Raw genomic sequence first — 27440 nt, forward strand, 5'->3', positions numbered from 1 at the left:
AATACAAATTTTGATTTTTTTTTAAAAGGATGGGCATCTCTTGCAGTTAGTTTTCAGTAACAGAGATGTTTTCATGTTAAGCTACTTGCTATTGAAGTTGGTTTACAACATGATTGAGATATGGGTTTTAGAAAGACTGATTGTGAATCTGGTTGCTTGTAGGTTATTCATCTCCTCATGATTAATTATGATGTTATTGATGAATGTGATTCTTCGAGTTAGGACTATGCTAGAATTAGAATTGACCTGATATATTTCCTTGTCTCATATCCATAGGGGTCACAACATGGTTGCATATGTTGGGTGGCCAAAGCTTATAAGGACAACTCTCCTCGTTGTGTTTGAAAGTTTTCCCTTCCAATATTACTTATTTTCTTTGTTTGATTGTGTAGTTTATCTTTAGTCTTTCAAACGTAATTCAAAAAAAAAATAACAGTATTTATTTATCGAATATTAACTGATTGAATAAACTAAAAAAATTAAATAATATTGGAAGAAGTTAATAGGTTTTTTTTATGCGTCAGAAAATTACAATACTAAGAACAGAAACTGAAAATGATAACGAATCCTGCAAGATGAAGGCTTGTACCTGATTCTCAAGCATATGCATCCCCTCACTATCTAAAGTACCCCAAGCTTAGCTAAACAATTTGCAGCCCTATTACATTCCATTGGAATAAGTTAATACTCCCTCTATTCCTAAATAACTGATACTATTTTGGTTCTTTTTTTTTCCTATATAACTGATACTTTTACAATTTCAAGAGAGCATTAATTCTACTTTACCAATTGTACCCTTCATTTATTGGTGATACGAAAATTGAAAAGTTAGAATTAATAAGAGAGATAAAGGGTGTAATAGGAAGTTAGATGTGAGACTCGGATTTTTAAAGCTTAGAATAAATTAATTAATTTCCTGTTCACAATTAGGATTTAATACGAAACCCTGGAATTTACGAACACTCATTTCCGATACCGGGAGGTTTGCCGAAACTAAAACCCTGATAGTTCAAGAAACCTAGAATGAACGGTTGATGAAGACTTTTTCTGTTCGGAGCTTCAAATAAAGATTTCATCCGCATGCGCTCACTCTAATCGACGTTCCAAATCTTTCTTTAGAAGGAAGTTTCTGCATCCGAGGTCAAAACCATAAAGTGCATTTGAAGCCGGTAAACATTAAAAGCAAGCCTCGAAAACCAAAAATCATGCTGATATTTCTTTGAAGAATTAGAAGATTCAGCGGGGTGAATATCGTGTCTAAAATACGTTGGAATCAGTAGGAAGAAATCAGAATCGCTCTTATATTTTTATCTTAACTCTATGAGTTAAATCCTCCGATATCTAAACTAATATGTACCGGTTTACAAAATATCTATTCATCCTTATCCGATCTTTGATAAATATCTATTCATCCTTATCCGATCTTTGATAAATATCTATTCATCCTTATCCGATCTTTGATAAATATCTACTCATCCTTATCTAATCTTTACAAAATATCTTCCATTTCATTCACTATATATATGTTGTTGTAGCTTGAAAAATGAAAAACAAAAATCTCACCCAAAAACCCACCCAAACCCGCGGCCAAGGAGGAAGGAGGAGGAGAAGAGTTTTTCGCCGATTCTTGCCTGATCGTCCCACAGTTCGTTGCTACGCGTAGGCCTCAAGATTCGTTTGGAGGAACACTTGGAGCAGGAAAAGAGGATTGTGAAGGAGCCTTGCTTGAACACACTGGACGAGTTCGAGGTTAGGGCAACTTACTTGCTAGCTAATGCTTTGTAGGCGTCGATAAATTCGACTTGAATTATTGTTTATGCATATGAATTGTCTAGATTGAAAATGTTTTCTGAAGGCTTCGGCCGAGTGAACTGATTGAGACGTGTGTCTCCATTTTCTGGGCTTCGGCCGACATGGGAGATTAGGATTTATCGCATTGATATGTTGATAATTGACTCGCATGCTTAATTGTTAAATGGTTAACTATAGGCTATGTGATTATTTGTTCATATGATATTTGGATTATATTGATTATATTGTGTCTTTCTATTACGCACTTGAATTGCTGACTATATTGAATATACCGTGCAATTGTGCGAATGAGTGAGGAACGTCAAGATAGTGGATAACGGGTAGTTATGCCAGACTCCTAACGAGTTTTTGGATAAAGTTTGATGGGACGGACCGAGGTTCGTACCCTATTATTGTTTTATGGATCGAGACCTTCTCAAAGGAAAATTGAGTTTGAAAATGATATTGGAATAAAACCCCATTTGAATTCACGTAAGAACTTGGGTTGTTCTGTCTAAGGCAAGAAGGGCTTTTAATGAGGCATTGTGCCCGGCCAGCTTACCTGGGAACTTCTCGGGCCATTACTTGGGTGATGATGGACCTTTTGTTTTGAGACCTTCTCCAGGGAATCATTGGAATTATGGGATCTTTGAAACTAGTATGATTAGAGACGAAACTTAAACAATTTCATAATGAACCTCCATAATGTATTAAACAACCTCAAAACCCTTAATATAATGATAAAAGACTCAGACGAAAGTTTAGGGCTTGAACATTAAGTTTTTTGTTCTGTACTAGGGAAGGCTAACGTAAGAGAATGACGGAAAGTAAACCCTAGCAGAGCACTCAAAATGGCAAAAATATCATAAAAGGAATATTCTCATTAATGCTAAAAAAGTTGTTCAGTACAAGTTGATGACCTCCCCTTTTATAGAGGGTGCGATCATGATGTGGATTTTTCCTATATTTGGGCCTGACAATCAAGACCCAAATCCCTATGTATATAAGACAAATCCAAGAGAATCTTCCAGCTGGCTTGCGGGTCCACCTGAGGAAGAGCAAAGATATTACACCGCGTCGTTGATTCTCGCCAGGCTGTCTTCGTTAGCATGATTGCTCTTTTTGGGCGGGCATAAATAACTTGTATGTCCCGCCTAGTCCATTTTGAAAATGAGAAGTGTCGTCGGATCCAGGTTTCTGGGGAAACCATTGTGCGCTGGCACTTTGCTCGATGAGCAAGTTTTATTGGTTGGCCAATCCAAGGGATAAACCGGGGAACTAGTCAGTTCTGAGTATGTTGATACTCTTTTGCTCGTTGAGTAGTTTGTTTGGCCATCGAGATGGTGAGCCATGGTAAGTTGAAAGGTCACTGAGTGCGAGCTGCATTCTTTTGCTCGTTGAGCAGTTTGGTTGGCCATCGAGACGGTGAGCCAAAGTGACTAGGAAAGTTACCAAGTGTGACTAGCACTTCTTTGTTTACCTTAGGGTATTGTAGAGACAATGTACTCTAGCTAGACACGCGTACCTTGGTGAGGACGATTCGTTGTTTGGCTAACCATATTGCATTCATGCATACATTTCTTGGAAAGTGTGCTGCTTTCCGAAGGACGATCTCAGATCGGACTTCATTGGAGCGAGATGCTTCACAGGAGCGAGATGCTTCATAAAAGCGAGATGCTTTATAGGAGCGAGATGCTTCATAAAAGCGAGACGCTTTAGCGGAGCGAGATGCTTCGAGTCATCGTGAGGGTGACATTTTATCCGGATCATATTTTGAGCATGACATTGCATTGGCACACCATGCACTTAACTATATTCGTTGATATATTGCTTATCGAGTTTTCAAGATATAACTTATTGAATTGTTGAGATATTGAATATTGAATTGTTATTCGAAATCTGATAACATGTTATGTATATACCTTAGGGTAGACGATACAGAACTTATATGTATATATACAACCTATATATATATATATACTCCTTTATTCATCACATGTTGCTTGTATTATCTACTATATTCTGTGAGTTGACCCTAGCGCCTTGGCTTTGTGTGTATGGTTGTGTTTGGGCGGTCGGCCTGCTGCCATGCGTCCAACAGCTGATTCAGGATGGTTCGTCGTTCGGGGAGGATCCTGAGCGCAATGACTACTACTGAGCCTTCGACGTGGACCCGGACTTCATGCATGATCGGATGAGGGTCGATGTTAGGAGTGTATTATATGGGGGATTGTTTTCACAGCTCTGATTGTCATTTCTCATTTTGGAGCAGGGTAGGTCCCCGACTATTAGCTTTTGTGTGGTTCTCTTCCAGGAGGATCACAAGGAGTTTGTCGGGCATAGAAAGTCTTTCGAAGGCCGTTTGGGGCTGACTTATCTTCTTGAAAACTGTATTCATAAAACTCATGGCTCTGACCATGGGATGTACTTATTCGCCTGCGGGCACTATCTCCAATTACTTTATGTTTATTATCTTTGGGTTGAGTCTTCATTATGTTAAGTCTTCTATTTGAAAAGAAAACGAAAAAAATATTTACGCATTTTCCGCACTATTGATTTAAAGTCACTAAAGTGGCACCACCGAAATCGGGGTGTTACATTAGATAGTACTTTTAATAAAACAAAAATATTAATTGCTATTTCTTAATACAATACTTGTGCAACAATCTTAAAGTATCAGTTATATAGGAACGGAGGGAGTAACATGTTTTTATTGGAAATCACTTTAAATAATTACTCCATTCGTTCCTATATAACTGACACTTCAAGGTTGTTGCACAGGTATTAAGAAATAACAATTAATGTTCTTGTTCTATTATACCCTTTATCTCTCTTATTAATTCTAACTTTTCAATTTTCCTACCACCAATAAATGAATGGTACAATTGGTAAAGTTTAATTAATATTCTCTTAAACTTTGTAAATTGACTGATAATTAGGAACAAAATTCAGCTAGAAATAATGTCAGTTATTTAGGAACGAGAAAATAATGTTTTTAGTAACATGTTTTTAATTGTGACCATATATTGGTCCATCACTGAAATTCTAGGGCTGTATCATGTCCTTTTTGTATTTATTGATGATAGTCAAGAGCCAGTAACTATGTAGGGTTACCATACACTCTTTTAAGCAAATACAATGGTGGAAGGCATAGAACCAAGGTTCTTATAGGGCCACATATAACGAGACCTGGGCAACTGGGCTGGTAGGAGCTTCGGTCCCTCTAAAATTTCAATTTCTTAATTAATTTTTACCTTTTTTTTTAATTATTAGACCGGCCCTTGCAAATTTGCAAATTTTTCATTAAATACGACCATGATCTCATAGGTATGAGTTTGTTAATGATATGACACCCATTGATAATTTGATGATTAACTCATTTATGGAACAATAATTTTCGAATTTATCCCATAGAGTAAAAAATTCAATTTAGAAGTAAAATAAATCACCACAATTATTGATGTAAAAATCAAAAGAGATTTTAAGATGAATAATAATATACCTTTCAAAAAAAGAATAATATAGTTTATTAAACATGCGAAAACATGTTTTGATGATCTATCTCAAGTCTCAACCAATACCATTGATTTGTGAATGATATAATGTGAGAACTTTTCTACTTGAATATTTGTAAAGGCACACCTCATCAAAAAGATCCAAAATGACCGCATTTTACTGCGGCAAGAAGCAAAATAGGTGATAAAACGGTGCGTTTAGCGAAGATGAGGAAGGAGGGAATGGAAGTGGAAAAGGCGCGATTCTGAAAATTAACCCTAAACACTAGAAAATTCTAACCTAAAGACCCAGAAACAAACTTAACAGAAGCGATTCTCAAACTCTCCACTCTCCATCTCTGGTTAAAAGTGAAAAATCGATTTGAGCGGGAAACTGCTCTATAACTTCCACTCCTCCAAGTTGCATCCCTCTCTCTCTCTCTCTCGCTTGTTCGTTCGTTCTTCCGAATCTTCTCTTCTCCCTCCGTCACCGGAAAATGCAGCACGGCGTAGAGGACGGTGGTAGCGGCGACGACCAAAACGCGCGTCCCGAGGAGAATCATCTGGACTCCGAGATTCTCAAGCTGCGTCAACGCTGGGAACTCGCTTCTGTTCTCAATTTCTTGGACGTAAGTAACATATCTGAACTCTCCATTGTTCGCTGCCGAGATTATATTCATCGCTTATTGTTGAAGTGGTTGGAATTGATTATGTTAGGTTACGAAATCGTGAAGGATTTCATTGTTATTTTGGTTTTGATATAGAAAATTTTCAGCGAGGGTAACAGTGTGTTGTTTGTTGATTCATGTTGTGATGGTGTGATTCAGGTGTTTAGTCCGATACTTGGTAAGGATTTGAAGCTGTCAGCTGAAGAAATTGAGATCGGCCTTGTTAAGCCTGATGCTGCGCTTTCTCGTCTTCATGTTCAACTTTTGAAGGTACCTTAATCTCTTGTGCTTTTGCATGAAATTGTTTGGTTGAATACTCATACTTCATAGCACGATATTGAGTTTTTCTAGAAACCATTTTATTTGCTGCAACGATTAGAAGTTGTTGATTGACATGTTGTTGCATGTAATATTAGTTGAGGACTTGAGGCTATAGCGGCGCAATAGCGCTATAGCGTAGCGCCCTGGGGATTCACCACTACTCCACTATTCACCGCTATTGTCCGCTATAGAACCGCAATAGCGCTCAAAATAGCGTTTTTTGGGCTTGCCGCTATGCTGCACTATCCGCCATTAACAACCCTGGGTTCATTACTTTCATGTGCTTTAACTTCTAATAGACTGCATAAAAAGTGGATATGAGGTTGGTGAGGTTTTTTCATTGCTTTGCATGTAATATCTGGTGTGGCAAGAAGCAATGGATGGTGAAAATTACTCATTTGATCTAATCGCTTTGTGGGTAAAATTTTGAGTTCTTTGTTCAATTTATAAGCTCTTACTAGTAATCCTAATTGAAAGACTTCGCTTTCACACCTTATTTAGATGGAACACGGATCAGTTATGAGTTGAAACTTGAAATGAACTTCTCATGAACCGTGTTATTGATTCTTAATAACTATTTCCAAAGGTGCATTATCTCATCGTCCAAAGTACATGAAGTTCAATGGGGATATAATTGAAGAAGTATTTTTCTTTTGCATATAAAATTACCAGGAAAGCTTAATATATGGAAGGAAAGAGCATTTAGCTATAAGGTAGAATATACTAATACTGTGATTTGGGTAACTTTCTCAAATCGAACCAACCATTCTCTCCATTCATATGGTTTGTATTTTTGTGTTGATGGCTTCCTACCTGTTATTATGTAGATGTTGGTCCATTATTTGTTTCATTTTAAATTTGAATTTCTTTTTTATTTTTGCTAGGGAATGCCACCTGTGAGTAAAACATTGGATGATTCTGATAAATGGGTGACCGTACTCTGTAAGAAGCTGACAATGTGGTGGCCTTGGGTGAGTCACTGATTGAATGTTTTTTGAGATTGCCTTTTCTCCCCTCTTCCCATTGCTGATTGATTCTTTGCTTCAGGTTGCTGAGGGGGAGATTCCACTTAAACAATCTAAAGGGTACTGCGATGATCTGGTCATGTCCTGTTAATAATAATTGCCCACATTTAAAAATCTGATATCTTCAATGTTTGTACAGAGAGGAGATATCCAAGTACAAGGAACTTGATCCATCAGATCGTTTACTGCTGCTAAAAGCACTTTGTGAAGTTAGAGCTGACGTATTACTACCTCTTGTCTAATTTCTTCAATTTTTTCTTCCCTTAATATATTATAATGGTTAATTTTGCATTTTCATGACTAGATAGTTCTCTTAGATCATTGTTGGTGTTGTTCTTTTTCTATTTTAATTTTATCATCTGATATAAGTTATTTTGTTTGGGTGGTTGTTTATGCATAGCAACACGATGCAGTGTCATACATTAATGACGCCTTAAAAGAAGGAACCCAAGTTTCTTCTTTTCGCAAAGATGCCTTAGGAAGAGATGGAGCTGGTACATCCTATTGGTAATTTTTTAATATGCTCCAATCTTTTTAGGATTCTCAAGACCATAAAATCCTCATTACTCATTTGTCTATTGTAGGTATGATGCAAATTCAAAAGGTCAAAGTCACAGATTGTACAAGGAAACAATCACCATGTCAAGATCAAGCCCAAAGGCTAAGGTCAAAGGATGTTTACCACTTCCGACCATTAACTTCCATTGGGAAACACTTGCTTCCAATCTTGAGGAATTTTCAGAAGTAGCTGTAAGATCAAGTTAACTGGATTTTGTCCTTAATTTTTACATGCAGATTTGAAACCTAAGTTAAGTCTGTTTTTGAATGCTAATCACAGGAAAAATTCTCATCCAGCATGTCAACTTTGGAATTTAATGTTGGCAAGAAGCTTCAAAGTGATGCCATTCCTGTTCTTGAAAAGCTTCAGAAGGTATGAACATTCTCTTGTTTAATGTTTGGTTGGATTCTATTCTAAGAAAAACATCATCTTTGTTAGATATTGATGTAAAGTAATATTGCTATTACATTATGCAGAAGAAAGAAAGAGCATTGAAACAGAAGCAGAGGCAGGAAATGCTTTTGAAAGATTTTCAGAAACCTTATGTTTCTGGAACTACACGATCTTGTCGCACTCGAAAGCCTATTAGTTACACATTTGGTAAGATGTGGTATCATATGTTCCATTTTTTGGCACATTCCACTTGTCCTGCATATTAATGAAATTGTCTTTGTTATGCTTGTACTTCATTGATAATGTATAACCTGCACTCTCAATGGAATGATGTAGAGCTTGAGCTGTTGTCAGATGTTCATTCTTTGGAATTATGTAGTATTGCTTTGTTTAAATTTCCCCGATCAAATAAACTCAGCCTCCTTTCCTCTGGTATTATGTTTTATGTATCAGTTTCCTGTCTTAGGGAGCAATGTGCTCTGTTTACATGAAACAAGTATCTGGTTATTTCAATCCAGAATGTCAAATTATTAAAAAATCTATCCTCATGAATGCTATTCCAATGTTAGGAGTCACATTTCTAGCTTCCACGTCTAACTTATCTCCTCATTGGCTGTAAACTTCAGTATGTGTATGTGAATTAGATCGAGTGAATTATTAATAGCTAAAGCTAAACACATTTTATAAGTAGTCACATTGCTAGATGCTTCTGATAAATTATCAATGGAAATGAAATGTTTTGATTTCTTTCTTCTTTCTCTCTCTGTAATATCTATTGGGTTTTAGGCATTAATCAAGCCTGTTTGTGAAATATTGCAGAAGCTTATGATCAAACAATTAAGGAGGCAATACAGCTAACAAAGTATGTACTATGTGGCATTGTATTTTATTAGTTCATTTTCATTCAGCGCTTTGCTTCTTTTACATCATTACTTTGTGACCTACATGTATACACAATACACCACATTCTGAGATGAAAGTGGATGTTACTGTGAATAAAAACAGTGGTTGTTTAACAATGGTTACCCAACAGGCCAACAATGTCTTTTCTGCAGAAGTATGAAGTTAGAGCTAACATTGACACTTTTTTGTCTAATACATGTTGGTTTCTGAATCTAATTCTGCCTTTCATAATATTTACTTCCATTTCTTTGACTAATGTTTAGCAAAAGGAAGTCTCCTGGTGCTAGCCAAGATGGAAACAGAGGATCAGAAGATAAATCCAACTCAAAAGATGTTTCTTCCACAGACAGTGATTCAAAAAGCGATGTGCCCCCCTTATCCGAGAGTGATGATACTGGTTATAAAATTGAGAATCGCGGTAGCAGTGAGGAAGAGAATGACGACATTGATAGTGAGATGGGTAGGTCAGAAGCACAGACAAGCCGTGCAGTTTCTTATCCCAAGGGTGTTCGCCAGAGTGAGCGGTTAACTGGCGTCCCTAACCATTCAGTTCAAGAAAACAGAGCAAAGCAAAGACTGAGACAAAGACTAACCCGCAATTCTGCCATGGAATCTATAGTTATACCGGATTCAGAGGATGAACAAGGAGGGAAGACAGATCTCTCGGAGTCTAGTTAAGTTAGGCCTAGTGTCTAATTATATTTTGGCCTAGTATCGTAGAATGCTTGTCATGAAAATTTTGGGGAATTTGAACTACATTCCTCACCCTAGGCTTATATATATTTTTTGTATTTCTCTTCTTTTCTATCTATTGTCTCTGAAGTCATGAACCGTTAACTCTTAGTGATGTGATTCGTGAATTTTTGAAATACTTGGCATATAATATATAAAAATAGATGGCTAATGAATGCATTTTCATGTTAGTTTGGTTCCTCTTCTTTGGATCTTCCAACTTTTCTGTTGTAGTTTGTTTTCTGTTCTCTTGTACCAAAAGAGCTATTATATTTTTTTGGAATCAAGAGGAAGGCAAAAGAGCTATTATCTATTAATGATCATCCAAACAATCTCAGTTTTAAAATCACAAAATTCTTTCGTCTTAACATATTGTATAGAATTGAAAGAAAAACTAACAAAACAACAATAAAAATCTAATAAATAAGAACATCCAATCTAATATAAATGGAGAGCAATCCTTTCAAAACCAACATCCCCTAAATTAATCCAAAACCTTAGTATTTTCCATTTTACATGATTCACATAATCAAATCATGAATCCAACAAAAAACAAGTGCATACAACATTGGAAGCACATGTTTATACAATGAAGAAGAAACAAAAATTAACCAGTGATCATAGTTCCAGCACCTTCATCAGTTAAAATCTCCAGTAACAAAGAGTGTGGAACCCTGCCATCAATAATGCTGGCTGTAGTAACACCTTGCGCGAGCGATCGCACGCAACAATTCACCTTCGGAATCATGCCACCACCAACCTTGCCATCCTCCATCATCCTCTTCACCCCTTTTATATCAATCTTCTTCACCAAGCTATCCGGATCATTCCGATCCTCCAAAATCCCCGCCACATCAGTCAACAGAATCAGCTTCTCCGCCCCCAGCGCAGCCGCCAACTCTCCGGCCACCGTGTCCGCATTGATGTTATACGGCTGCCCGGACTCATCCGCCGCCACGGACGTCACCACCGGAATGTGGTTGCTGTCAATCAGCGACCGGAGAACTGCAGGGTCCACCCTGGCCACCTCGCCGACAAACCCTAGGTCAGAGGCTTTAGGGCTGGGCCTCGCCATGAGGAGGCGGCCGTCCATTCCGGAGAGTCCAACAGCGGTGGCTCCAGCCTTGTTGATGAGCGAGACGAGGGTCTTATTAACCTTGCCTACCAGTACCATGGACACGATCTCCATGGTTTCAGCATCAGTGACGCGGAGGCCATCGCGGAAGACAGCCTGAATATTGAGGCGGCCGAGCCAGTTGTTGATCTCAGGGCCGCCGCCGTGAACCATGACAGGACGAAGGCCGACGCAGGAGAGGAGGACGAGGTCGTTGATTACAGAAGCTTGCAGCTCAGGGGACTTCATGGCGGCGCCGCCATACTTGACGACGATGGTCTTGCCCCTGAATTTCTGGATGAAGGGGAGCGATTCCGCGAGGATGTCAACTCGGGATTGACCCGGAGACAGTGACTCGGCGGCGGTGGTGGTCGGCGGAAGGTGAACGGCGGAGCTACAGCGGCAAGCAGTTGAAGGGAAAGTGAGGTTAGTGGTTGGATTTTTGGTTTTGATTTCGGTTCTGGAAATGAATGGGAAAGGGGTGAACAAGTTTGTGAAGGTTTTGGAAATCAATGCTCCACCCAACATTGCGTTGTTCTGCACACACTGTAATGTGAAGTGAGTGAAGATACTGAGTGAGAGGGCAAAAGGGTTTCAGAGTTCACTGACTATAACTTGAAAATGAAATACATATATACATCTTTTTTTCTTCTTCTATAATTATATGATTATATATTTTTTATTACTTTTTGTTTTATATATCAAATTATATTCTGAAATAAAATATTTAATTTACAATTTAGTCAAAATATCTTAGACAACCATCTTTATGGTTTTGAAAGAGAATGAAGATTTGAAAAGAAAAATTATGATCCTGAAATCGTTAAAGAAGATCCTTGAAAAAGAAGTACTTGATTAGAAGACTATGTGTGTCAATTCCCAATGAACTTCAATCTGGTAGTCCTTTCACTCAGAAGAGATGAGGTAAAAGATCATGGATCTCTACAAGAAAATCCTCCTTGACCATAAGGTTGATCACTTGATAGTGGAAAAAGAAAGGTTCCTTGGATTTTCACAAATTAGAACAGTTGAAAAATAAGAGACTTGAAAACATTGTTAAGCTTAAGAGCAGGGATATAAGGCTTTCGTTGATGCTGATTAACAGAGCATGTCAAGCAGCACGCCGCTCCTCATGACCCAAAGTTTCAAATTTTGGGTTTTGATCTAAGATCCATCAAACCAAGGAAAAAACAACAAAAAATTCCAGAACCGCATATGTTTCCCATCATCTCCAACCACTAGAAGACCTCAATCCCAACACACATTTGTATCTCGGCTTTCCTTCCACCACAAACCCCAAAGCCTCCACTTTTTTTATTCGTGTCGCCCCCTTCGTTGTTTCCGGATTCACGCAGTTATATCGCGTTCTTCAGAAAATAGGAAGACAATATTTTTGTCTAGGGTTTTGGAGTGAATTAAGAGAATTAATTAGGGTTTAGATTCTTTGGTCCTTTGTTTTGTTTAGAGTATGGAACCTCTCGATTTTCAACCTTCGTAATATATAAATATGAATGAGCAAACTTTTCTAGGTTCATGTTTTGAGTTATGGGTTCTAGGTTTGTTCTTAGTGATGATCAGATAGAAGACGGGGATGAATTTAAGGTAAAATATTTGTTAGATTTAATGATTTAATTTGATAATTATGTATAATGATTTGAGGACTAAATTTAGGGCTTAAGCTGATGTGGAAAATGTTTGAAATAAAAAAAAAAGCCACATATGCTTTTTCAACCTAAGCCTGATATCTACCATGTACCCCGCACCTACCATTCGGCAATAACACCAAAGAAAAGCTTTTAAGTGAGGATTAATCCTAGCATTTCCTTAAAAGCATGAGCATAAGTAAAAAAAAAAATTCGACTAGGGATGAAAATCAAAATTCGCTACATTTTTAGGGATCATGATGTCTTACCCTTATGCTTTATTTGGATGCAAATATGAAAATAAGCAGAAAAAATTAAGGGAAAAAATAAGGTAATTTTTAAATTGATTGGATTAAAAGAAAATGAAGAATAGATGAAAGAAAAGTGAAAGTTATAAAAGAGAATGTGATATGTAATTACTAAATTACACTTCACATGTAGGATTACTGAATAAAGTGGGTACTTAAGTAATTTTAAGTAGGATTCCTTACTTTTTGGTTTTTTCTTTTTGGGTCAATCTTACTTGTTGGTTGGTTGTAGGATTCTAGCATGTTGTATAGCTTTATGGGTTTTTTTTTCTTTGGGGATTGTCTTTTACTGTGAGTGATTAGCTTTTTGATATTAGAGCATCTCCAATGCAAGGTTCTTAGTTCTTATTTTGGAGTTAAGAACTAAGAACTAAGAACTTTACCATTGGAGGTGCTGACATGGACTCCTTAGTTCTTAAAAATAAGAACTCAGTTCTTATATAAGATGTTTTGCTTTTTGAGTTCTTAGCTTAAAATATTAATTATTTCTCTCATCCAAATTACTTTATTACTTTATGAGTTTTGTTTTATTACTTTATTAAAAAAAAAGTATAAATAATGTGGTTGGTGGGACCAAATGAATAGTAGTAAGAACTAAGAACTAAGAACTCATGGTTGGAGCAAAATTACTTGAGAGTTGCTTAAACACATGTGGCAATACGGGCCCACATGAATAGTGCTAAGAACTAAGAAATAAGAACTAGCATTGGAGATGCTCTTAGTAATCATCATTGCCTGCTTTGTCTTTTTTTAGCTTTGTTATCAAAGCTGTAATTAATATTTTCTTCTACTTTCTAAAAAAAAAAAGGTAATTTTAAGTACTTTACCTCCACTTTTAAAATTTTCCTTTTGGGGGGAGATTTTTGGGTGGGACCAACAGTTAGGTTACCTTCCCCCCTTACTTCCCCCTCACCCAAACAAGAATTCGATATTCCATTCATCTTCCTTCCAAACTCATTATCATTTTTTCAAATTTTCTACATAATAAGAAAAAAGAAAAGGAAAAAACTTGCAAAAAAAACTCCCCGAACTGTATTAAGAAGCTAATGAGCCCGTTGGTCTCTGCTTATTTTGTTAAATAATCACTTAATTTTAAGAAAAATCACATCACATATATATGCATACATCTTTATGTATTTGTATGTGCTTTTGAAAAAACTCTGATTTATTAGAAAGCCAAAAATTGATTAGTTTCTTAAACTATTTTGCTTAACTTCTAATTATGGTTGAGAAGGGAGAAATTCAATCTTATTTTCATGGTACATCTTTTTGAATTCAAATTTATAATTTTATACTTAAATAATTCTTTAAACTAATATGAATAATGCTTTTATGTCATTTAATGTAACTTTATAGGGAAATAAAACAATTTTACAATTTTATACCCATACCGTTTAAAATCACATTTTTAAGTGAAAAACACTTATTATATTTCTACGCAAACATAAATGAATTTTTACTTTTAAAAAATCACTTAAAATAAAATAAAATTTTATTCAAAAGTAAAATCTCATTTTTTTTATAAGCAGATACAAATATACACAATATTAGAAATCTGCGAAAACACCTAAAAGATCACCATAGATGTAATCATTGTCCACCAAACTTACCAAGAAGTAGCTTTCCTTCACCTGTGACACAATTAGAAAGAATTATTAAAGCTCTAGAATCTAAAACCAAAAATAAAACACATCTCTATGGTACTTTAATTTATAAGATGACTATATATGTGCAAGGTGTTAAAAAACCAACCTCTTCAAGCAATTTCCTTGATGCACCATCACCCTCAGGGTAGAAGCATGTCCATCCACTTGACCAGATTTCAAATGTCTGACCCTTCCATGTTTTGAAACTAACTTGATCTACAATGGTGGGTTGCAATAACATCTTACCGGGGAATACCCCCATGTCACAACATTCACATCAGTTTTTCCCACATTGGATTTATAACTCCCTTCTTTATTCATAGTCATATAAGCTAGAGATGGCCGACCCTTGCATTTATCAACAAGTGCATCAAGCTTCTCACTAGAGCAGAAGAACTCTACATATGCCTTCTGATAAACATACCCTCCAGGTCCACCCCAACCTAGGCCATACAAAACAAACGATTTAGTGCATCTCATATTCACCAATATAGATAAGTCATCAATACCTGCGACCGCAAAGTCATGCCAAAGTCACATCGCAGCAACCTTACTATTGCATTGAGGCTCGGCCTCCATTATGTGTAGATACAAGTTGATGATTTTTTTTAAACCCACATACAGTAGGAGAATCTGACTTTCCCCCGTTGACTGCTGGCAGGTTATTGATGGTCAGGAAGCCTTTCATGTTAATCTTCACCAGCTGGCAGGTTATTGACCAAGGACAGCTTCTCAACTTTCCCATACAATGCAATTTGAATCTCTGGTATGTAACAATCAGCACAAATTTATTTTATTTGTGACGAAGTCAATGATTTTTGTCCAAGTAACTGCAACAATACTCCAAGTACAGTAACCCTACCTCATATATATCTTCAGTGCTTCTCAGGGGAACTGCCCATTCTTCAGTAAGCTTTTTGTCCCGTGAATTTGAGCACATGAACTATAGGAAAACATAATTAGTTAATAGCAGAGGTAGAATTAGAAAAAGTTATCAATTTTTGAAAGGCTTTAAGTGCTTGGGGAGACAATAGATTTTTCCAAAACTAGAAAGTTTTGATGCAAAACAGTGAAAGAAAATAGGAGTATATACAAAATTAAACTAAATAAGTTATAGTATGCACCTGATAATCAGTTGATTCAATATGTGATAGTTTACGAAAATTACCCCCGGCTAAGCAGGTACATATGCAGTTCTAAGGCATAGCAATTGTAAAGTTAATAAACCACAAGATTGGACGACCATCTTTATCATTAGGGAAAACATTTGAAGGGCATCTCCAAGGTGAAATTTTAGACTCTTCAATTAAGCCAAGGTTCTGCAAGTAATAACATTGTATCAACTATTAAAAAGGTGAAGTCTTGACAAAATAAGATTAATAATGCATGAGATAAAAACTGTTCATGTGATTTCACACCCAATAACATAAGCTTTTGGGATATGACCAACAATGACTAATTAGTCTATAGTTCAACCATTTCCGTATCCACTTGGATCGCCTCGAAGAGCAAGCACATTCTGGAGGCCATGGGACTTGATGGTGTGGAGAGCATTGTCGACCTTGTCAACAGGTATGTTGATGCAGGTGAGGTGCATCATGGTTTCCACACACAAGATATTCTGCATCTTGTTGGCAATTTCCAATGTTAAATCAGCGGTTGATCTTCCATCCTCCCTACAGATATCACAAAATGATGGATTATGAGCCACCATGCGGTCCATATTCTGGAATAGAAAATTATTCTCGGTGGTGAGGAACTCAAACGAGAACACCACTCTTTCTGGATCAGCCGCTGCAGCTGCTCGTAATTTCTCTATGACCTTCATTATATTTTAGTCCTGGGGCTACTCACCAACAATGCAGTACTAGATCAGTTAGATGATCTATTCTGAACATTTTCCTAGCGGTTATACAATTGCCAACGGTTCATAGTGCACATCATTCCACTCCATATGTTACTTGGACATATTCCACATGTCTAGATAAAGATACATAATGATGAATGGGTCAAAGCCATAATATTTTTTTTTCTTACAAAAATGGTAGAGCGGAGCACCTCTAGACTATCGAGCAGGGAGTCAAAGACATGCTAGAGGCTATGGCATCGTGTGCGAACCTAAGTTGGCGAAGCCATCATTTTTTTTGGTACTCACGCATTGTATAAAATGCTCTTGCTTTTTTATGGGACTGAGATTAGATTATAATATAATTTAATTTAATGTTTTTACGGTATAATTTAAATTAAATTAGTAGTATATGTCGACCACACACACATAAAGTTTTTTTTTGAAAGAACTTGCATAACTTCACTGAATCTTTGAAAGTTACGTCACAATCTGAAAATATACAATTGCGCTTCAAATTGGTTTGGACAACTCCAATTCCGTCAAACATTAGAGCTTTTATTTGGCGGTTGCTGCGGGGCAGACTTCAAATAGAGAGCAATTTAGCTTTTGTTTTTGAGTTGTAATTTAGTATTTACCTTCTCTTCTTTTGTATTGGGTTGAAATACCCCTTGTACTTCATTTCAATATATTCTTTGCTTATCAAAAAAAAAAAACAATTGCGCTTCTTGACTTATATACCATCATAACTTCGCTGAAGACGTAAATGTGAAAGATTACAGCAAAATTTTGAGCCTAACCTAAAATGGATATAATAAGAGAAGTAATTACAGTTCCTCAGATTGACAATTAATAACCAAAGTCATTATCATCAAAGTCCTCATCGTCACTACTTGCAGATTCAAGTTCTTGACTATCATCATCATCCTCATCTCGGTCTCCCACAATCTCTAATAAGCCTGTTCCTCCGTCAAAGTCTAAATCATCCAAAATGAAATCTGCATCTTCATCATCAATGTCACTTGCACTATCATAGTCATCATTGCTCATGTCATCACTATCACTCTCTCTGCCGAGACCAGGGCCTAAAAGAGGATCTTCATCATCACCATCATCATCATCGTCATCATCTTCCTCATCTTCGCTTTCAGCATCATCAGGATCAGAATCATCATCAGTTGGCCTACATCGACCAATTTCATATACTCTGGCTGATGCATACATCTCATTTTGATCATCCATAGTTATCAGCCCAACAAATGAATCTGTTGGTTCAGTTGCGAAATCAAGAACACAGCGATCAACAGGGGTAGTAGCAATGTCCGAATAATTGATTGCATCCACTGTGCGGAAAGCTGCAAAAAGAGGATGCTTGACACGACGTGCGTGGACTGCTGACATTACATCCTCAAGATTTCTCCTCAAGATTGCATACATTACATCACCGCGTGCATTGAATGTTATTGCTGTTTGATCTAATGAAGGCACGCTGCGTAGAAGTCTGAACTTGCGCAGATCCCAGACTTCAGAGTTTATAATAACCTAGTTTAAGAACAAAATTTTTACAAACAAAACAGAAGTCAGAAATACAACCTTTTAGACAGAAGATATGTAAAATTTATAATTAAAAACACTATGAGCGACATGACGATGTCCTGGAGTCAAATTCAGCAATCCTAGAATTTTGGGCATAAATCACAAAACCCTTATTCCAGAATTTCCAAGTCAGCCACTTCATGGATGAAGAAGAAATTTTTAAACAGCCTCCATGGAGACTCATTAGTAGTATACATGTATTTTATATATAGTATCATAACTTATCATTTTCAATCAATCTAAAGGTACTCTCCCTACAACTCCAATAGTCTACTGTTGAGACAGATGGAAGATTCCACATACCTCATTGCCAGCAGGATGAAAGCCTCCACCCCCATAGTCTGTGAACTGATCAAAGCGATGAACAGGCCCAGAGACCCGGCGGTCCCACAAAACACCATTCCAAAGCAGCATTGAATCAGAAGGGCTGAAGTGGATTAAAGGATAAACATTACCCTTCCCTGTGGAAGATGGATATGTATCTACTAAACTCGACTCTATGTGACATGTTTGGATATCATACAAGAGGATTTCCCGTCGTGCAGTATCTGATGACAAGGCTGCAAAAACATTACCAGAATTGCTAAACCTGGCAGCCTTGCAACCTTCAAATGAATGACTAGGACCAGCTAAAATTGATGTTGCATCCCACAGCTTAACATCTTGAGAGGTTGAGGAAAGCAATGTCTGGGTCTCACCAGAAACGAACGACTGAACAAGGGTCAAAGGAGACTGGTGGGCTGTAAAGCTTTCCACGACATTGTTGTTATTGGAGTCAAAAAATTTGAGCTCTCCATTATGGCTCCCAGCAGCAATATGAGAAGAGTCTCCAACAAATGTGATGCACGTTAATAAGGCACCAGCATCGTCCCGACAAGTGCGCCATGGTCTAAACCGGCTGAAAACAAATTGACGATCCCTGCGATTCCCATGCACTCCACCATACCTAAACTTAAATTCACGGGTACCAAGTCGAGCTGACACATTAGAAGGGGCATCAAGGCTTCGCTTAGGTTCCGGACAAACATGTGGGTGTAGAAGAGACAGTGGAGGAAGTGTGGTAATGGGAGCGGGGCATTGGCGATGCTGATGCTTCAGATACTGAACCACTAGAGAATCCAATGTTACACGCTCAGAGTTGTTGGCCTGAAGATCATTTAATATTTGGGAGGACGACCCCTGACCTGGATTTGAGATACTGTACTGACTTTCATCCGCACAGTCAGACGTACAACGGCCTTGTTGACTTCTCAGGATACAAGTGGGTGTCCCAACAGTATTAGTCTGCTGACTACTTTTACGAACAGCACCCGCACAAACAGGAGAGCGAAGTCCTTGATCCCCAACATTTAGCCGCTTTACAGATGATGAAAACATTGGTATATCCTTTAAATCAGATAACTTTCGTTTTGATGGCAAGGTGATTGGAGTCTTGTACTGAGATCCAGCATCAATGTTATGTTTCACCGCAGATTCAGACGGAGTCTCTACTATACTAGTATCTGAAGGCTCTCTCCCAGTACTTAACAATTTTCTGACCGATGTGTGCTGAGAGTCAACAGGTTGGTGTTTTGAATGGGAACCAAAAGATGATGAGAAAGTCAGTGATTTTTTCTTTGCAGAGATAGCATCACTTTTCAAGCTGGAATACTCATCTATTGAATTAAACTTTAATTTGTGAGTGAGAAATCCAGGAACACGAGTGAGAAATCCAGAAGGAGTACGACCGGAGGGCCACTGAATTGGTGTTGAAGAAGCTTCCTGTGCAGTGGGCTGCTGCGCAAGAGTAGGAGAAATCAATGATGGCAAAGGAGTCAACTGAGCCTCTTTAAGCAATGTAGAAGCAGTTTGTGCTAATCCAAATGCCTGTAGGTGTTCATGAACCAGGAGCAAGAGTTCCCTGAATAAGAAAAACAACACACAAAAAACCATCAGCAATCAGGAGGTGTGCCTCTGAAGACAGGGGATGTTAATTTTTTTTTTTCAGGACTGGATACCTTGAATGGTATGTAATAGGAGTAGCAGCAGCTATAGCTGCTCTTTCTATGCGCCTCAACGTAGGAGTAGCTGCATCAGTAGCAGCTAATGTACTTGCACACCCTAAATTAGTCACAATCTACAAATACAATCTCAACATAAGTAACAACAACAGACTGCATAAAGCACATATAATATGTATATGTTAGTTTGAGCAAGAATACTGGATAATCAGATATTGAACATGATTGACACCTAAAAATCTTGGTTTAAAGAAACTTAATTAGGGTTTGTTTGGTTTGAGAAAAAAGTTTCATGTTTCCATTTTTTTGTTTCAATTTTAAATTCAATTAAAAATGCAAATCCTTGTTTTCAATTCATTCCCTATTTTCAAAATTTTGTAGAGGAAAAAAATAAAAAACAATTTAATCATAAATATCTAAATTTAGTTTTACCAGATTTGTGGCACAAATTATAAAATTTCAAAACTGAGATTCTAGTCAGCAGCATGGTTGGAATTTTTAGACATTAGATCCATCTATAAGAAACTGATATTCACAGCTCTGCAATTTCCTTGCCAACAGTCAAAACCCAAATTGAAATATGAAGTACCTAAGCAAGTATAGCATGAAGAGAGGAGAAAAATATAAAAATCAGAGTAAATTAAATATATGCATAAGACAAATAGTGAAGCAAACAGCACAACTCTGGAAAGTGGAGATGACATGCTGGATTACAAAATTCAGCTTCACCAAATAGTGGAGATGCTCACCCCAATTAGCTCAATTGCAGCCTGGGAAAGTTCAGCTTGCCACCTACCCTGCTCATTTCCAAGTGTCGGGCTGCCTGAATCCCGAATTAGTTCTGACAGCTTTTTCCCAACCTAGAACACACACAAAATTAAATTAAATTTCAAGAAAATAGTTCACTATAAGTTTAGAGTATGACTGAGTTTGACGAAGTCCTAGTTGCTCACCTGAAGCTTTGTCAATATGTGTGCAATAGTATCATCTCTGGCTAATCCAAGCAGGACACGACAAGCTAGAGCACGAAGGCAGTCCAGAGAAGCAGGAGATGAATATATGCGTGGTTGGAGGAGGTGCAGAAGAACCTTTATGCCATTATTAGAGCGGACAGCCTCTCTTGCTTGACGATATGCTTGTTCCAGCTGCGCAGCAAGGCCGACAGAACCCGCCCCTGCACCCAGAGATATTCTTCGGTCGCCAACCAAACCTGAACTTGCAGCAGGACCAGGCGTTTGTGGAGTATTATTAACACATTGTGCACTAAGTGCTGCAGCACTGCTTCGGTCTATAGCACTGGACTCCCCATTCCTTTCCCTAGGATCAATCTGGCTGGTGACATGAACAGCTCGATCAACCGTAACCGTATTACGTTCAGCATTTCTATCTCGAGTCTCCGAGGGAGGACCATTTGAGGTTTGGGAAGACACAAACTGCTGACCTTGCATAACTGCAGATTGTTTATTGCTGATTGAAGGAGGTGGGCAAACAAGATTGACTAAAACATTTAATGCCGGTTGAATTATCTGAAATGAAGAAAGAATTTGGAAATAAAAGTAAGATAACATATATTGGCATAATCAGTACGTAAAAATCTAGGTCCTTTACCCCCAGTAGAAATTAGGGCAATGATAACTGTAATTGATACCACAAGACACCTACCTCAGGGTCCACGTGACTACTAGCAATATTTGCTGCATCCAAAATTACAGCTATGCCAGCACGGTTATTGCTTAATGTTGTATTTACAATCATCTTACGACTGCTAGGTACCAATGTAACAATGTGCAGAATACCCAATGCATACTGAACCAAATCATGCAGATATCGCTCTTGAGGTGGGGCCTACAAACAACGAAGTGAGTGAAATAAATAAATTGGAAGATACGGGGGGGGGGGGGGATGCACAAACTAGATGTTCCATACCTGACACAATTCCAACATGGTAATATGTCCATTATATGACACGAACTTCTCAACTGCTGGCCAATATGTTCTCACAAATGCTGGACCTAGCTTCCTATCTTTCTGTAATTGTTGGAATACTGCATCGATTGCCTCATTGCTAATGAGGAGTGGTTTGTAAGCTGCCCTTATACTTGGAACATTTCTAGCAGCACTACGATTGCTTTTGTTGGGACGAATTGAATCCACTAATAAAAGGAGATGTGCTCTAAAATATTTCCGCAAAGCGACACAAGCTTCATAGGCTACGACCTTCTCAGATGATGTCAGCGCTTCTGCAGATGATCGATCATTTCGAAGTGATCCTAAGTTAGATAAACCCAAGGCTCCAGAAGTCACTCCTGATCTTACTGAAGCAACATCATTTAGAAGGCCCAGCAACTTCTGTAAGCCATCCTGAGAATCAAAAGCATCGATAACTGCTCTGAAAACAAATGCAACAGCGAAGAATTGTGCGGCATTCTCTCGGGCTTGATCTTGATTGCACTCGAGGAGTTGGAGAGCCAACTCAACCACATGATAAACAACATCAGATGGAAGCGCACAAACCCGTTCCATTATCCCCTGAAATAATCATCTAGATTCAGAAAAATGTAATGACATTGTACAAAGATTAATACAAACGAAGATGTAGATAAAGGTTAGCGGAAACGCTATTCTCCACCTCACACCATAATTATGAGTATTAAACAACATGAAGAATACCTGAAGAGAACCAATAGTCACTAGACAAGAAGAAAGGCCAAAGAAAGTTTGAGCCAATCTAGGGACAGCTAGCAGCTTTTGCATTCCCCCACGGTCCACAAATAATGCAGCAAATTTCTTATGTGCTGACAAAGCACAGATTAGCTTCATGACATCAGGCAACAGTAACGCAACCTTGGATGCCTCCTGATGCTTAGAATTCTGCTGCAGCAGTGCAAGACACACATCAACCCCCTTCTCATGCAACACAGGGCCAAGAACTTCTAAATATTGCCCAAGTAACTCAAGACACTGTATGCAATATTTTTCCCTCAAATTTGCAAGTGATTGAATGTCTGGGATGAAGTAATCTTCAACGTCCTCACTAGATTCTGTTTCTCTGCCACTCACATTTTCTGCCTCATTATTGACGCAGACAGAGTTCCTGTAACCAACCCAAGAAGAGCATTATTACCAGGGCTATAAGAACTACTATGTCAAGTGTCTATGTAAGACTCAAGTCTCTAATGATGCTCGTAATCATATTCTGACATACCTAGAAACTTCGACTGCAGAGGCAGCATCAATAACAGTTGATGCAGCTCTGGAAGCAGCCAAAACAGCTAATTCCTCATCTTTGGTGGAGTTATATTCCTAAATTTTTACACATGAGATAACAAAATTTAGTATTTCAGTATTGAGCACAAATTATGAAGTAATGATACACACATGGACAAAGTATAATTTATGGTATTCGATAAAAAATGGAAGAGCCCCAGCATACCTCTGTAGCTGCAGTTTTAACAAGGTCAGCAGCAGCATCACCAGCTACTTTAACAGCTTCTTCAGGTGCATTGGCGGATCTGGCTTCAGTTTCAGCAGCTTGGACGGCTTTCCGCACAAGATCAGAAATATCTTTGCTTCCAATATGGCACCCTTGGAAACAGTCATCATTATCCATTCTTTCGGAAACTGACACCTCAGAAGTGATCCTGGCAAAATTCTTAGAATCAGGAACCCTCCGAACATCAGCATTCCTTACTATGCTCCTATCTCTAACACTGCGCCCCTGCCCTAATCGACTACCAGGACCAGGAGGTGACAAAACTGGTTCACTTTCTACCGTCCCTTCATTGACCCTTCCTTTCCCTCGGGATCTTCCCCACCCACGGTTTGCACGCCGCCTGGAAGAGTCATCTCTAGCATTGTCTTCATGCTCACCATGTTTTGTCTTTCCATCACGTATATCTCTACAGTGCCATCTATCCTCCCCATCAGAATCTACCTCACAGATATCAGCGCCCTCACCGAGCCTATCAGTTGGTTCATCGTCTATCCAAGCATCTTCTTGACAAGTTTGTCCACTTGTGTTTCTATCTTGACCCCTTTCAAGTGTTGGGTCATCTAATGATCTCTCATCATTCACCCTTGTATCATCCAAATGACTCGAATCAAGGAGCTGGCGAATCCTACTGCGACCATCATCTTTACCTCTTACTGAAGTATTCCCAGATGAATGCCTACTTTCTGATAAATGACTAGTATCTCTTTGGCTGCCACTTGTCTCACCCAGCACACGTAAGCGAAGATAACGCATAAGCTTAGCCGACAAGCCACATGTCAATACATCTTCCACTACTTTAACATCTCTGAGATCGTTCATAATTTAACAAGAAAAAAATTAGGAAATGAGAGCTATAAAAATAAGGTTAAGCAAGATAACCACCCACCAGAATCAACTAGAAGCAGAAATTAAATCACCAAATTAAAAGTTCTAACAGAGAAATTGAAAAAAACAGTGTATCGATTGAGCTGCATAGCATACCCGACCAAACACACCGCAAGGAGACCGGTGGAATAGGTTTTCAACATTTCAGAATCTGAGGCCTCCCTTCCCCCATGATTTTGCTCTTCACCAGAAAATCTAAGATTGTCATCCATCACCCAATTTTTTATGTTTTCCACAACCGATTCTTCGAAAACATGAGGATACTGTCCATTTACACTTTATCAGACTAACAAGACATAGTAGAACAAGTAAAATTAAAAAAAGGCAAGCTGGGGCAAGCAGAAAGAAAATCTTACAATCCAAGTCAGGGAACAGCAGAGGATAAGCCTGGCGGCGGCTGCTTGAACCGCAGTGGAGTATCTAGTCTCTAACAGAAACTTTGCAGATACCAACTCAAAGAAATCATCATTTTCCTGTATTAAGCACCAAGTTAGTAACCATCTCAACAAACAACAAGAACAAGAATCATGTTATGGACATTGAAATACCCTACCCTGATTACACTCCCGAGGCGGCCAATGAGATGCGCGGCGCGGGCATTACTGGAGGAAGAATAACCACTCTCTTCCATGTACCTACATTTCAAAAACCAATAATCAACAAAATTAACATTCCCACACGAAAATTTTCAAAAATCAAAATCAATAAAATAAAATAATTTCGAAATTTTGAAAGAGGAACAGAATTAGAGAGAAGGCAACGTACCTGGACTCATGAGTTTGGAGAATGGAGGCAAGGGCGTGGAGAACGGAGGGTTTAGGGTTGTCAGGGTTGGAGGTGATCTTGTCCATGAGCTTGTTAACCTTGTCGATCAACAACTCCTCTTCTTCCTTCTTGGAATCATCGTCGTCTTCATCACGTGGCGGTTGGTTCTGATCGTCCATCGTCGCCGGAACGGAATCGAATAACAATAAATTATTGTGCGTTTGGGAATTCTAGAGAGAGAAAGGGGAGGGGCATGAAAGAAGCGTGAGCAGTTTGGTTTTTGGTTTGAGTTGAAGAGGGAAAGAGAAGATGAAATAAAAATGAACAAGGAAAGCGAAAGAAGGAGGAGAAGAGACAGTGAGAAAAATCACGACACCATTGCGAGCACGGAAATGGACCAGAACATTCCGGAATATCCGACCCGTATTTTTAACCCTAATGGAACCACTTCCACCAAAAAAACAAAACTCTTGGATGGCCCAACAATACAAAGAACCCACCAAAATATTTTTTTGGTACATTTGTTTTAAAATAAAAAAAAAATATAAATTTTATGAATATTTTTATAAGTTTTTAAAATGTGATCGATTCAAACTGGTACAATAGCATCAATTTTGACCCGCTTGACTGGTTCTAACAGGTTATGAGATTATTGGTTTTTACTTTTTACTTCAAATGGACTGATCACTTGATTGGTTTCCCATCCCACTAATGTTGGATGGTACGAAACTTTGCACTACGAAAAGTACGAACTAGTTCTCTAAATGCTTTGACTTTTCGCCCTTCATTTGAAGTTATTTCTCTATTATACTCTGATTGGTTCCTTTATCCTTCGTTGGGATTTCGTATGAGAACTTTCGAGATATATAGCACTGCTCTTCCCATCCAACCCCAATCGACCTGATTTTCAAAAATATAACAATGAGTAATGTGCATTTGAATTTTACTTAAGCAATTATGGTGGTAAAATCAATCTTCCTTAACACTTTGTTATTTTGAAAAGTAATGATCATTAACTTTATCTTAAATTTCACCAAAAAAATAATTAAAGATTTTTTTTTCTTACAAGTATTCTTCATGAGAGACAATTTTGTTCGAGTCAGAAACATTCACACTATGGTCATGCTTATTCTCCTTATGAGGTTTTTTCCTTTCCCAAGTCTCTTACTTAAGAAAAATCAAGTATGTACCACTTGAACTAACCAACCGTTGATAACTAAAAAATGTTTTCTATATATTCATTATTGGCTTACTAAAAATCTAAAGAATGTTTTGAAATAGTTAAAATATATATTAGTATTTTACTTTTTCAAGACCACTAAATTACTTAAGTAATACACAACTTCCATCATCCAAAAAAGCAAAGCAATGAAGTCATGCAGAATCTGTCTGGAACATGATTCTGAATCTGCAACTTCCACCTGAAGGATCTTTGTCAGTGAGCATGGCAAGGCCAGAGAATTTGCAAGCAGAATCCATCTGGTCATTTTGCTGGAAGTAGCTATTAAATGCATAAGAGATGTTTCCATGAACATCTATTGCCACATGTGACTCCATACCAAAGAGTGCAATCATCAGCAAGGTTTGCTGAGGGTTTCAAAACACACCGCGTACTTGGTTTGATGATCAACACCACTAGCACCTACCTAACCATTGTGTTTTGATGAACCAATAAAACTCACAGCGTACTTGGTTTGGTGTTGCTTGCGGAGTTTTTGCCCTATTATTTGGGATTTTGTCAGCTTTTGTTGGCTTCGTAACTATACTTATGTTGAGAAGGGTTGTTTCTCAACATTATCTGTATAAATATATTTCTCTTTCAAAAAAAATATGTTTCAAGTGCAATAACATCACCATTCACAAATTCAAGAAGACTAAGACCAAACAAGTGCCAAATTTTATGACTCTATAAGGCAAGGATGCAATACAATTTTCCATATTTTTTATGGGAAATTTGTCTACATATTTGGAAGTTTTGCATTATTTTCAGTTTTTGTTTTCTTAAGCTGGGAGCCGTAATCAATTGAAAATATTCCCTAATGCAGTGTAAATATCTTGCCGGTAAGAGGGAGAAATAACACTTGTAAGTCATTTTGCACAATAAATAAGGGATTAAAATCTTCTTATTTCACCCAATAAATCAGCTAGGATTAAAATATTTGTTATCAGTTCCTGTCCCACCAATAAAATTTTCCTATATAAGTTTTTAAGTGTTTGAACCATTAACTAGATGTCTAAAGAGCTCAACTATAGCTAAT

At 37.8% G+C, this 27440-nt stretch overlaps 3 protein-coding genes and 1 pseudogene across 3 annotated transcripts; 1 reads left to right on the top strand and 3 right to left on the bottom strand.

The window, feature by feature from the left end:
- The first annotated feature begins 5530 nt into the window (after positions 1-5530).
- Positions 5531-10066, top strand: LOC130727455 (DDT domain-containing protein DDR4). The gene is made up of 11 exons (XM_057578594.1): positions 5531-5914; positions 6113-6223; positions 7159-7245; positions 7322-7359; positions 7439-7520; positions 7700-7806; positions 7884-8049; positions 8138-8230; positions 8335-8458; positions 9071-9113; positions 9418-10066. Exons 1-11 carry the CDS (start codon positions 5783-5785, stop codon positions 9830-9832), a joined length of 1398 nt encoding a protein of 465 aa, XP_057434577.1. The 5' UTR covers positions 5531-5782; the 3' UTR covers positions 9833-10066.
- Positions 10067-10301: 235 nt separating this feature from the next.
- On the bottom strand, positions 10302-11622 carry LOC130727456 (acetylglutamate kinase, chloroplastic). Its single transcript, XM_057578595.1, has one exon. It carries the CDS (start codon positions 11526-11528, stop codon positions 10494-10496), a length of 1035 nt encoding a protein of 344 aa, XP_057434578.1. The 5' UTR covers positions 11529-11622; the 3' UTR covers positions 10302-10493.
- Positions 11623-14498: 2876 nt separating this feature from the next.
- On the bottom strand, positions 14499-16425 carry LOC130710405 (probable methylenetetrahydrofolate reductase (NADH); annotated as a pseudogene).
- Positions 16426-17154: 729 nt separating this feature from the next.
- On the bottom strand, positions 17155-25537 carry LOC130727457 (DDB1- and CUL4-associated factor homolog 1-like). Its single transcript, XM_057578597.1, has 14 exons — positions 25183-25537; positions 24971-25052; positions 24774-24890; positions 24514-24680; positions 23473-24337; positions 23245-23342; positions 22710-23133; positions 21966-22568; positions 21702-21884; positions 20993-21565; positions 20789-20899; positions 20037-20155; positions 18343-19939; positions 17155-17985 (listed from the first exon to the last, which is right to left on the bottom strand). Exons 1-14 carry the CDS (start codon positions 25359-25361, stop codon positions 17293-17295), a joined length of 5811 nt encoding a protein of 1936 aa, XP_057434580.1. The 5' UTR covers positions 25362-25537; the 3' UTR covers positions 17155-17292.
- Positions 25538-27440: the final 1903 nt, after the last annotated feature.

This window comes from Lotus japonicus, chromosome 1 (assembly GCF_012489685.1).
Source record: "Lotus japonicus ecotype B-129 chromosome 1, LjGifu_v1.2".
NCBI classification, from domain to species: Eukaryota; Viridiplantae; Streptophyta; class Magnoliopsida; order Fabales; family Fabaceae; genus Lotus; species Lotus japonicus.